This window comes from Caloenas nicobarica, chromosome 2, assembly GCF_036013445.1.
Source record: "Caloenas nicobarica isolate bCalNic1 chromosome 2, bCalNic1.hap1, whole genome shotgun sequence".
NCBI lineage: Eukaryota > Metazoa > Chordata > Aves > Columbiformes > Columbidae > Caloenas > Caloenas nicobarica.
Window position 1 is genome coordinate 126,881,441 of NC_088246.1, and position 13,712 is coordinate 126,895,152.

The window sequence follows — 13,712 nt, forward strand, 5'->3', positions numbered from 1 at the left end:
GTGGGAGAACCAAATCATCCGCTGATATAAATCAGACTCCTTGAAGTCAGTGGTTCTAGAGTGGATTACTAACCCCAAGATTCGTGTTATGATTCAGATAGTGACAGCATAGTTCATACTTATTTTGGATTACTTTACAATACATAACATCATATCAATAAAGTATTTCAGTGCAAAGTCTATTATGGCTGATAATCAGGATAATCTATAGAGGCTCTCCTGTGAGATGTAACCCATGGCTATAGCACTGTTCGCTATGAGAAAACTATGAAATGCATCTAAAAATATATCTTTTGTTAGACTGGGTACTTGTAAATTGCTTTTTGGCAACAATGTCTGACAGCGGAGGACCGTGTTTCCCTCACCTTGGGATCACTCAGGGCATCAAGGGTGCTAATCCATTTAAACAGAGTAAAGGTAGTAGGAAATATTCATTTTCAACACTAAATGTTTGTGGATCCTACAAGGAAATCTGAAGGGTCAGACTTTCTCTCCTTGGTCTAACCCCATATTCTTCTGGAGAAGACTACAGTTGAGCTTTAAAGAATTTGCCTTATTTCCAAAGATGCATCTTGCCGGAGATGGGAGTCAGAAGAGGAGCAGAGGACGGGCCAGTTCTACTCCCATAAACTCTCAGAAAACTGGAGTCACACTTAACTTCCACAAGTCCTTGGACTTGTTAGAACAGGTCCAGAGGAGGCCACAAAAATTATCAGAGGGCTGGAACACCTCTCTTATGAAGAAAGACTGAGCAAGCTGAGGTTGTTCAGCCTGGACAAGGCTCCAGGGAGACCTTACAGCAGCTTTCAGTACTTAAAAGAGGCTTATAAGAAAGATGGAGAGAGACTTTTTACTAGGGCCTGAAGTAATAGGTCAATGGCTAACCGTTTTAAAGTGAAAGAGGGTAGGTTTAGTTTGGATATAGAGAAGAAATTCTTTATTATGGTGGTCATGAGACACCGGAATAGGTTTCCCAGAGAAGTAGTAGATACCCCATCTCTGGCAGTGTTCAAGGCCAGGCTGGATGGGGCTTTGAGCAACCTGGTCTAGTGAAAGATGTTGCTGCCCATGGCCAAGGGGTTGGACTATATGATCTTTAAAGGCCTCCTCCAACCCAAGCCATTCTGTCACTTTACGATTCTGTAACTCTAAGTCACAGAAGCTCCAAAGGAGTTCTAATTTATGCTGAGCCCTGAGCCAGAGCTGGCACAGACCCCAGAGAAGCTCCTTGCTTCTACCCCAATACCAAGCATCTGTGAGCACCCTCCTTAGGGTTGACTTGCTGTTAAGACTAGGGAAAGCACAGTTCCTTACTCCACATTCCTCCAGTGACAGTGTCATGCTTAAACACACTGAGGTCTCCTAACTAGCTCATGAAGGCATTTGTAACTAAAAACATGATTTATGCAAGAAAATGCTAATGCCACCATTAATTTGAGATCTTAAGTACAAAATAGTGGCCTGATTTTCCCATGGCCTACATCAGTTTTACATCAATGGAATTCAGTTGATACCATCAGGGTTATCCTAATTAGATTTAATAAAGGAAAGAGGAAAGCAAATAACTGTTACTTTATCTTAATGTGTGCTATCCGCCTTTAATACAACTCATATTTCTTTAAGAATTGAATAACCTACAACCATAGATTACCCCCTCGAACTTCAGAGCCTGTTTTTCTGGAATCATTTGCACTCCATAGTGACTTGACAAAGGCAACCAGCCTTCTTTCCTCCTGGCTCTACCTCTTCCCACATTTTCCCAGGCTAATGAATCACGGATACACTGCCCTGCAGGTATCTCTTCTCAACTCCAGCTCCACACTGAATACAGAGAGAGGCTGCTCAACAAACTCTCTTTTGTATCACCCACAGAGAAGTCTGATGCACATTGCTGGTGAATGAAAAGCTTATCTCACACCACAATTGTCCTCTAAGCAAATATGCAGAAACTCTCTGTATTCAAGTTTTGGGATCTCATCCTGGGGCTCCAGCCATGGCATCTAAAATGTAGTTTTTATCAGTGACATGCAAACTGACAAAACAGGGAACTTGGGCATCCCTTGTACTGATTGACTTCCAGGTCCTGTAACATTACTTTGAGCAGTCCCCTGAATGAAGAAGTGCTCTGGCTGCTGCTGTCCCCTTTGTTTGATATGAGAATGTTGAATGCAGGGGAGTAGCTGAGTGAAATGGTTGTTTTGCTATAAATAATTCATAACTTTCCAAACAGCTTTCTTCAAATACAATAAAGTATGTCTTGCACTGAGGGATTCCCTTTTAATTTTTAAAACCTTTTTTCTTTTTTTTTTTTCCAGAAATTAGAAAGGAAGATCGGTTAAGCGGTGGAGATTTTTGTTTGCTTGTCTGTTTTTGTGATGGCTGAAAAATTGGATGGATCTTGATCTTTCTTCACACACATTTCACATTGGAACAGGCCTTGATCTTATTTCACAAAAGTGTAGCTACACAGGCTTCGATGACAGTCTCTTGCTAATTATGTCACTGAGATGTAAGAGATTCACTCTACCATTTTGTTCATACATAGCAGCTTAAGCAGCTTTTCTTCTAACACTTGTAAAAATAAATTCTAGGTAAAGTACAGGAATGACAATGAAATTCAGAACTGGATATTCAGGAAAGCTACAAGATACTGAAAAAATAATTTGGAATAAAATGCATCTCTCCAACCATAACACCAGCTCTGACAGATTAGATTAATCAAACACTTCATTCATGGGAAGTTTCCCATGAAGATGTATTAAGTCTCAATTGGAAATATTTTCAGTGAGGTTTTATCAAGTAGAAAATACCCTTGATGTTGGTGGAGTTTGGGGTTTTTTTAAATCAGTTTTAAAACCAGCTTGGGGGCTAATTCAAGGAAAGCAACAAGCTGATAGTACAGGTGATAAAACCAAATTAAACAGTTGTTTTACTTAATCTGATAAGTGTAAATCTTCGTAATTAGGAAGCTGAAATGTAGCTCCTCTTAGGGGTGGGAAAAATGACTATTGTTTTTGCTTTTGTTGTCCTGGGCTTGAAGTTATGGGATGCTGGAACTCTCACATTTCTGTAAGACAACTTTGCCAAGTGTATTCCAGTAGTAAATTGATACAGTTTAGTATTAATTGTCAATCAAGTTGCCTTTCTGAAAGCTTGAATACATAAATTCAGATGTCAATGACTGCTTTATTATATATGCACACATTCTGAAAATGGGTGAAATTATAATTCTGAAATTATATGACCAGTATCCTCTTAAGTATGAAGCACACAAAGCAATTTTATTGCTATATGAAGTTCAGAAATGCATTCCTGTAAGCTTTATATAAGTATTTAATCATTCTTTTATATTTGCTTTTTCTTTAGTAAGTAATGGAATAAACAACACTTTACTTTGGATGGATCGTACCACATGTGAACCGCCTGCTACTCCTTCTGCAAGAATAAGAAAAGCCGTTTGCTTTCATTTGTTAAATATCAGCTTGATAGCAAAAAGCTTCTGAATGGCTCATGCTCACAGTAGACCATCAGTTGAATGGGATTAGCACTTCTCCTACTAAAATATTTGAAGTTAAGGATTTGGAAAAGAAGTTTTTGCAGAGATGACCCATTTACAAGCTGGACTTAGTCCAGAGACTATAGAGAAAGCCCGCCTGGAACTGAATGAAAACCCAGACATTTTGCACCAGGATATCCAGCAAGTCAGGGACATGATCATCACGAGGCCTGACATTGGATTTTTACGTACAGATGATGCCTTCATCTTGAGGTTTCTCCGAGCCAGAAAGTTTCACCAAACTGAGGCCTTCAGACTGCTGGCTCAGTACTTTCAGTACCGTCAACTAAACCTGGATATGTTCAAAAACTTCAAGGCTGATGATCCAGGAATCAAACGGGCTCTGACAGATGGATTCCCGGGAGTACTGGAAAATCGCGACCACTGTGGCAGGAAGATTCTTCTGCTTTTTGCAGCCAACTGGGATCAGAGTAGGTAAATGTAGATAGTGTCCTTATCTCTTTATATACACTGAACTTGCAATAGAATGTTTGTGACCATACTTGAAGCAGCAAAGCCATTTTTGGTATATTTTGTAGCTATGAGTCCACTAAAACTTTCATCTTACCTGGACACCTCTCATTCATCAGACATAACACCATTACGAGACAAAGCTATATCAGTGTGTCAAATAAGTAGCTCATGTTTTTCTCCATAAATATTTCCAGTTTTCAGCCAGATAGTGTCTGTTTGCTATAAATATGTTAACATCTATTATACAATTCCTTCCGTAATATCAAAGACTAGCCAAACAGGTTGGCAGAAAGCAAATGTCTCAAAACATACAGGAGTTCTCATAGCTTTTCTGGTGCAGAAGGAACTGACAATATTTATTCTCTCTCCAGACTTCTTAACAGATTTTTTTTTTTAACCATTTGGGGAAGTACAGGCTGTGTTATGAGATTTCCACAAACTGCATTGCAGTTTCTACGCTCTCTGGTTACTGTATGCTTGTTAGTCTGATAAATAGGAGATTCAACCAAAGCCTATTTTCTGTTCAGGTCATTTCTTTACAGAATGATACGAACAAAGTTATCTCCCAGCCTTTATTATAAAGTGATGTCCTCAAATGTTAATGTGATTAGTCAGCTTTCACTACCTATTTGAAGTGATGCAGAGAAAAGGGGCTAGTCCAGGAGTATCATGTTCACATTGTCCTGTTCATCAGATGTCCTTCCATTCCATTTTCCCTGCCTTCACAGTGAGATGGAGAAATGTAATCAGCTGTAGGATTGCCATGTGTTCTGCTGATTTTTGATAAAAATCAGACCAAAGAAAAAAATTCAGATTCAGGTTTTGAGTATGATAAACTCTGATGAGTTCCAGGTAGGATTTTGTCTTGGCATGGTGTAAAGTTGTCCATGAAAATGTCTCATCCTTAGGAGTCTATAGATTGGAACTTCGAATATGTGTTATAGAAACATACTTGTACCCAGCTCTGGAGCCCTCAGTACAGGAAAGACATGGACCTGTTGGAGAGGGTCCAGAGGAGGCCACCAAGATGATCAGAGGGCTGGAACACCTCTCCTATGAGGACAGGCTGAGAGAGTTGGTGTTGTTCAGCCTGGAGAAGAGAAGGCTCCGGGGAGACCTTATATTGGCCTTTCAGTACTTAAAAGGAGCCTATGAGAAAGGTGTAGACAAACTTTTTAGCAGGTCCTGTTGCAGTAGGACAAGGGGTAATGGTTTTAAACTAGAAGAGGGGAGATGCAGGCTAGACATGAGGAAGAAATTTTTTACAGCGAGGGTTGTGAAACACTGGCCCAGGTTGCCCAGAGAGGTGGTAGGTGCCCCATCCCTGGAGACATTCAAGGCCAGGTGAATGGGGCTCTGAGCAACCTGATCCGGTTGAAGATGTCTCTGCTCATGGCAGGGGGTTTGGACTAGATGACCTTTGAAGGTTCCTTCTGACCCAAACTATTCTATGATTCTATATACAAAAGTATTTGGTGAAATCCAGAACTGAAGCCAGTGATAAAAGTCCTATTGACTACAAAGGGGTCAGCAGTTTTTCTCCCATCTTTCTGAACTGTGAGCTTGCCTTTCCTCCAACCACAAAACCCTTCCTCTGGCAGTTGGCTTTGAAAGAAAGATGAATGAACAGGTACCTTGAATTAATAAAAAGTATTAGCTTTAGAGGACAGAAGGACTGTGGCTCTGTTGGTTGCATTAAAGGATTTAGGTATTATGTAGAGCCAGCTTTGGCTTTGTGATCCCTCAACAAAATGAATCCTTGTGCTTAACCTCATAGATCAGGTCCTGCTCTGGGAAAGCTGAGAGTGCTGCTGTCTAAGGCTCCTGCACTGAGACTTTGGTAGATCATTGATTCCTGTTAGATTTTCACTCTTTTTTTTTTTTTTTTTGCAAGCCCTTTAATATGCATCCACGTATATGTGTATATGTGCATGTGCAAAACCTGAAATGATCCTGTATGCAAGATACCTTGTTTCTGAAAGTGTAATTCTAACCTTCGAAGAAGAAAGGCTGAGGCAAGTAGGATATGATATACTTTCTTAAGGCTAAGTGAAACTAAAAATCACACAGAAATTTTACCTCTCTTCAGCAACTGAAGCTCAACTCCTCTATGGATGCAAATGACAAGATGTGTCATTTCTGTGAGCTTTTGTAGCACGGCAAGTGCTTCAAGGATTTGGATCAGGATTTGTACTGTAAGTAAATAGAGGAATAATCTCCTTTTTTACTGTCTAAAAGCATCAACAAGAACAAAAGTTGTTAAGGAACAAAAAAAGAGTGCAATGTCCTTTTAAGGAGAGTGGAAGCAGGCTACTGACAAGAAGAAATATAGATTTCATATGTATTTCACAAAAAACCTCCAAACAAACAAGCATTGTGTATATCTTACAAACATATACCTTGGGCAACTTTTCTATAGACATACCTTCAGTGATGGCAAGATTTTTACAAGCTTACAGTTTAGCTGAATGTTAGTGCAATCTATTCATATGATGCCGTGACACTGATATGCAAGAGTAAGAGCTCAGCCTTTAGCATGCCTTTCCTAACTTTAATCTCATTTGCAACTGGCTGTGTCTTCCCTTTCTTTATCATTAAAATATAATGATAAGGGGTCATTTATAAAGAAATCATAATTTATAATGGGTCATTTAAAGTCAGCATGGCTATAATCCATAAACCGATTTTCAGTCCAGACATTCTTACCATTTATATGGTGACTCTATGGCTTACATGTCAAGGAGGGACAAGCAGCTCCATAGCTTTACAATCTTACAAATATATTGATTTTTAAAAGGAGATTTCATTATTTGTGTAATGTGACTGTTTGGACAAATCAGATCCAAAGTATTCTTAAGGGATTCCTTGTATCAAAGATAAAACTTCGATGTGATCTTTTAGAAATATTTGTAATTTTGGCTTCAGGAATGTAATTGGTATGTCTAGCATCTCTAGAAAACTAGGTTTCTATTTCCAGTCTCAAAGTTTCCAGCTTCAGCTACCGGGTTGTGTTAGTTTAAAGGGACAACAAAATATGACAGCTTCCCATGTTTGTACTTTTGTGTCCTGACCTTGTCATCTTTTCATGTACTTTTGAATTCACTGAGGACACGGCACTCTAGGGTAAGTCACTGTCAGGCAACAAGAAGACAGTACATTAGCTAGTCTACAGCAGAGCTTCTTGTGTTCGCTTTTAACCACAGTGAGTGTAAAACAGCTAGCCCTCTATTTCTTAGGGCAAAACAACCTTGTCCACAAGGTAAATAACATACTTGTGGGCAGCCAGCACAGCAAACATAATGTTATGCAAAGTATTGCACTAGCTTGATGTCTTGCAATATATTTATGCTGCCAAAGTTTAAATAGATTGAACTTTAGTCTCAGAATTAAGGAGGTTTTCCTGGTTGCTAATACTCTTCATCATTCTTTTCTGGACCTTTCCTATCATTTTAACATTCTTGCTAATGTGCAGATGGATGAACTGAACACAAACTTTCACTTATAAACCATCATGTGGTAACACCATATCTTCTGCTCAGTAGTTTCCTCCTTTTAGATGTAAGATTATCACTGTTTTCTTAGCTACTCTGTCACATTTTGAGCTCATGTTCAGCTCAAATCTACTTCAAAATCACTGTTTCCTAAAATACAAACACCACTGGTAGATGCGTCATACATTCTCATCCATAATGTAGTCACAGTCTAGCATGTGATTCATGCTCTTCTGCGGAGCTAAACCTGTCCTCCTCATCAATTATCATTGCATGGGTTTTGTGACATCTGAAAAGTTCACTGGAAAGAATTTTATTTTTGCTCCCACATCACTGGAAAAGATGGTGGTTATTGTTTTGACCAAAACCTCCTTGATGACTAGGAAAAAAACCACAAGGAATCATATCTTTTATCTCCAAGTCACTAGCTAAGATGGATCATGATGCCCAGTTTATATTCATTTTTAGGCAGGTTTCTTAGAGATAATGTCACCACTTTTTCTTTAGGTCCTGCATAGTATATTTTGGATCTGTTAGTTAGTATTAATCACATATGATATAGAACAGAAAACTTCAGCGGTATTGAATATGGGAAATTGAGCAGATAGATAGAAAAGTAAGAGATCAGATTAGTTCCACGCTGAGGGAGAGGAAAAATGTTGAGCTATATTACCATACCCCAGAGAGTCCATGGTTGGAAGGACCATCATTCACTTTGATCAGAACTCAGTCCTCAGAGGTGCAGAATAATCCAACCACAAGGTGTTACCTCTCCAAAACATACAAAGGCCTCACATATACCACTGCTTACAGAGCACCTTATTTTTAAATGGAAATTGTAGAGTAATAACAACAGAGAAGGATGTCAAACTGATCTTGTCAGGAATTTTTTTGACAAAATAATTTGCATCATAAAAAAATCCCAGTTTGTAAAACAAATACATGCATACATACACATGCACAGTTTTGATAAGGCTTGAATCAGGATTTCACATAAAAACAAATGTGCCATGTGCTGGGTTCTGAATACTCCTTCACACACTTTGTTATTTCATAATTCTCACCAAACCTAAGCCCTCAGTCCTCTGATGCACCTCTAGTGAGTCCGAAGCTTTTAAAGAAGTCAGATAAGAGTGCCATTTCAGCTGTTGGATTGAAGAAAACCTTCACTAACTACCACAGCTGTTCCTAGGTCTGCTACTGCCTTCTAATATATCCTGCTTGTACATCTGGGAGATGGGGTTTGGGTGAACAAGTAATTCAGCAGAAGGTGTTCATTAATCTCCCAAGTGAAGATATTTCCTTCAAGGTTGTTCAGACAGAGTAAAATTTATTTCTGTGTAGACAGCCAGCTATTTCTAATCATGATCCTCTGCGAACAGGGTCTTAGGGTAGAGAGGCAGAAGGTTGCATGTTGTTTCTTGCAGCAATATAGTAATTAATTTCTGTCTTTGTGTCTGGACTGTTGTGTCTTAGAAACTGTCACATAGCTCTAAAAATTCTGTAAGTAATCAGAAGGAAAAAACTACTACTTTGTTTACAACATACATTCCCAAGTCAACTGCTAGCCATAAATTCTCTTTTATTAACCCAGGAGCCTCAAATTTCAGATACTTACCATTTGGTAGGAAAGCATATTGAGATAGACTAAAGGACAAGGAAATACTCTGACATAATGGCAAATTGACAGCTATAAATATTTTAAAGGATCATGACAGAAAAAATGATGTCCTTGCTGAGAATGCTCATAGTGGTGTAATTACAAGGATATTATCATCAGCAGATCCTGTTGGTATAAATTAATATGTCCCAAATGCTGATTATTCCAATACATTTCAAGGATGATCTCAGATGCTTAATAGAATATGAAGAAATAAACATCTGTTGAGACTAATTTATAGTCACAGGCAAACTGTGGCAATAACTCAGCCTTATAGCTATTTATTACGAGAGATTGCATCTGAAATATGGCCAGTCTGAATACCAGAATGATTTTTACACAGCAAGGCTTTGGGTTTGGTTTTGGTCTGTGTCGGGGGATGCTTACAGTAATGTAGATTGAAGTTGTGGTCCAAGCGTTGCATTGACCAATAAATAGCCTAGAAGTATATTGTATTAAAAATCATTCATATTACATTATTATATAGCTGAGGTAGTCTGAAATGGTAGCATAATTCAGGGTAGCAGAAGAAGAAAGTGTAGCAGAAGCAGAATACTCATTTTGGGGAGTAACAGATGTGCAAATTAAATGTTGGACAAAGAGGATGAAAAGGAGCTCTGTCTTGAAATGTTTTCATTTGCTTGGAGGAGGCAACTTAATTCAGTTAGTACCATTTAGAATGGAAGCTGAGTTTGGGAATGCTGTTGTAGTCCATATGAATGACAGAAGGATGACATACACAAATGACATTCCTGGATAGGGATGAGAAGGGAATCAAAGAAGAGAGAGAAAAAATCTGAAAAAGAGAAAGAAAAACAACAGCTGGCAAAGCTATGAAGCATATGTTGAAGAACAAGACAAGCCTGACTGAAAGGCAAAAAAAACATCAAGAAGGGGGAGGGAGGAGGGCAATCAAAAACATAGTGAGAGGGAAGGGAAGGTAAATGGATGGTGTGGCGCTGAGGGCTGACTGAAGAGCTGTGAAGGACAGTGCCCGTGGGTGAGACAGGCGATTGCTGGAGCTGGACTGCAGGATAACAAAGGAAAATGAAGGGCAGATGGGAAACTGGCTCCATGCCACCTCCCTCCTATGGAGAAAAGAAACCAAATCCAACCCCCAAGCTTTATAAACTGGAGAGAAGGACAGTTGATTAAGAAAAATACACACAATCACACACACATACACAACAAACACACACACATGTACGCACATCCCTTTTCTTCCCAGACTGTCTCAAAAGACCCAAATTTTGTGTGAGGGTTTATGTCTGAGTATCAGAAAAGAGAAACTGCATATAGTTGTAATAGCACTTGTCCCCAGAAAGTGACCCGTACTCCTAGGTGGGCCATGCATGTTATCCTCGCAGCTGGGTTCTGCTGAAGAACAATATGACAGAGCTATAGCAGCAGAATAGCACGAACCATCCCACTTAGTTTTTTGTCCCTTTGACTCTTGGGAACAGCTGGTAACCATGAATGAATGCTCTTAGAAATAGGAGGGTTTTTTATGAGAGACTCAGTAGGAAGACATCAGAATATAATTTTTTTGTCAGAGCTTTTCCTAAATCAAGTTTTCTAAATATCTGATATTCTGATCAGTTTTTAACTGCCAACAAAATTAAAAGGAGCTAAGGCAAATTCATGCATTGCAGCAGGAACAGACTGCAAAGAGTCAGGGGAGGAAAAACCCATAATTCTCTGACTAGCTGTTTAATAGGCTACATGCAGTAGAATCATCAGAAAAGAGTGGAGATTCTGAGCTGAAATTCTTAAATACATTGGAAATTTTTTAATTTTAACAATTTCTTGATATATTATTTCTCCAGGCTGTAATCTATTTTAGACTCTTCCCTATGGACTCTGAGACTCTGTATCAACTGCATTTTACATAAAAATAATTGCTTTTTTCACCACACCCTGGTAGTTGATGAGCATCTTTCACTACCAGCACACTCAGAGCAGCATGATGGATGCTTGGGAACAGCTGCCATTAGCAGGCTGGGTGATCCCAGAGGTGTTGCAGCAGATAGCATGAATTTGGTCAGGATGTGCATGGTGTGGGAGGTGCTGAGCTCCATCGAAGCAGCTGAACAGCGTGTTGGAGTAAATACTACCATGCCACCATGGTCACTCTGCTTCAGGGTGCTTGTCTACCATAGTGAGGTTGGAGGATGAGGGAGACATTGGATCTTATGTTTGCACTGATGAAAGTGCCCCAACCATGTATCTCTGGGACAGTCTTGATAATACAAGGAAGGAAACAGTAGAAGCACCCGTCTGCCACATGCACCTAAAAACTTAAACAGACCAGGCAGAGGTGGAGGACAAGGGAAATGATGGAGGAGTAGAAACATTTCAGTAAACCAGCCTAAAAATTGAATTCTTAAAGCTTTCTCATACAAGACATTTTGCCTCTTTTGTCATGGGTAAGCCAATAAAACAGGTGGAGCATCATAATTAATGTGCCATGACTGGAGAACTGATTCCTAAAAAGAAGGAAATGGAATCACTCCTTGAGGAAGAAGAAATTTTTGTCTTAAATTCTGACTGTACTCTCACAGTTTTTAATTTTAATAAGCACAGCAACCACAGGAGCAATAAAAAACAACTATTCCTTGCTCCCAGACCATAATAATCTCAGCCCTGGAAACTTCCTGGAGGGTCCATTTGTAGCAGGGGACAGAGGGCAAAGCCAGCCAGTTAGCCTCCTGCTGGAACTACTTCCTATGTAAATGCCTATTTTCTGCTCATGCTGAGCAAACTTGCATCAGTAAAGATTAATTTTTAAGGGAAAGGTAATATGCAAATATCTTCTCTGGTGCTTTTTTGTTACAGAAACATGGTATCACTTTTCCATTGCAGACACAGTGGATGGTGCGTGTCTGTGCATGCATTAACACACGTGGTGCCAGTTGTCTTTCATATAGGCAGTATAAATCACAGCACCAAGTAATGTTATGATGCTATATGATCAGTACTAATTATTTCAAAAATGAATGTGGATTATTTCTATAATATCCCATAATACACCCTTAGAGGGTGGAAATTCAGGATTTGTTTGAAACCGTAAGATTCCAAGCTATTGCTTTATATAGACAAAATTAATCCAAAACCATCGTATTTATTTTAGATGTTCTTCTTTGAATGTAACATGAATTAGATTTTATAAAATAGAAATCCAAGAGGTGATGAAAAATAACTCCTTGATGTCTATCAGTGGTGACAAGTGAAAGGACTTTAAAGTTAAGTTATCAATATACATAAGAAGAAATATTTGCTTTCCTGAGTTAAATTAATATGTTTTCTATTTTAACCTTAACGATGTGCTGCATATCGAACACCTCGTTAGGGACCTGCTGCTGCTCACTGTCACAAGAAGGGTTTGGGACCAGGGGAACCTTTGGACTGATCCAGTAGAACCACTCTCATGTGTACTTTACAAGACGTGTACTCTCACGTATTTCACAAGACATGCAGCTGATGATCCAAATGGGCAAAGAAGGAGCTCAAGACTTTTTTTTTAACCTTTTTAGATCAATATGGATTTCTTCATTAAGTTCCAGCTACAAGCCATCCCTACACATTCCTCATTCTTTCCCATAGATAGTCCTGTGCTCCCTTCCAAAAAGCCATAATTTCAGCTCTTCTGGTTTTATATCATGTCAATAGAGGAACTGAATTCCATATGCTCAAATATGAATGAATTAATAAAGATGAAAAAAAGAGCGAACAAGCACAAGGTCACTGCCACGGTGTGACCACAGACATGTGCTTCTCTTGCCAGTGCTGAACCTTTCGCTTTTTCCTCCCTTCTGGCTTCCTTTCACAGCAAATCCAAGAGATGCCAATTATGGATATTAAATACGCACAGACCAATCTGCAGAGTATATATGGTGCCTGTACCCCTTTGGAGTGCTAGGGTATGTGTAAGGACACAGAATTTCTTTTGTATAGGTATTTCTGACCAGGAAAATCCACATCGGAGTGCGATAACCTTATCTAAGGCATCTCCATCCTCTCGTATTATCTTGGAGCTGTGATCCCCTAAGCTGTTCTCGCTTTGTGAGGTTTCTGAATAAGAATGCATTGCCTTGTTTTCCCAGGGATAATCCTACCCGTCTGTTGTGTAAGTATAAAAGGAGAAATGTGATTTATATTGAAAGAGAAAAATCCTGCTTCCAAATAAACTGCAATATTCATTTGAAAACCAAGATTAAAAAAGGAGGAGGAATAAACTCTGACCTAGGGAGAAACGGCAGGAAATCTTTCCATTTCTTAGGTTCTCATTTACATGTAAGCCACTTTACCTAGCTATTGCAATATAAATTCATTTCCACTCTGATAAAACCTTCAATTCTGTTGAATAAAAGATCTTTGCAAGTCTGGGGAAAATGACAATTTGTATATGTCATAGCTGCCAATGAATGCCTTTCCTTTTTACAGTATCTTATTATTATTCTCTGCTGAAATGTATACACAGGTACCTGTACATTCACCTCCTCTCACAGAACATTTTATATGATTCATTTAA

At 39.0% G+C, this 13,712-nt stretch overlaps 1 protein-coding gene across 1 annotated transcript in view; it reads left to right on the plus strand.

The window, feature by feature from the left end:
- The first annotated feature begins 3,602 nt into the window (after nucleotides 1-3,602).
- The window catches only part of CLVS1 (clavesin 1), a 91,220-nt gene continuing 81,110 nt past the window's right edge, over nucleotides 3,603-13,712 (plus strand). Inside the window, exon 1 of the mRNA XM_065629344.1 lies at nucleotides 3,603-3,991. Coding sequence (XP_065485416.1) covers nucleotides 3,603-3,991 — 389 coding nt within the window. The remainder of the gene's footprint in view (nucleotides 3,992-13,712) is intronic.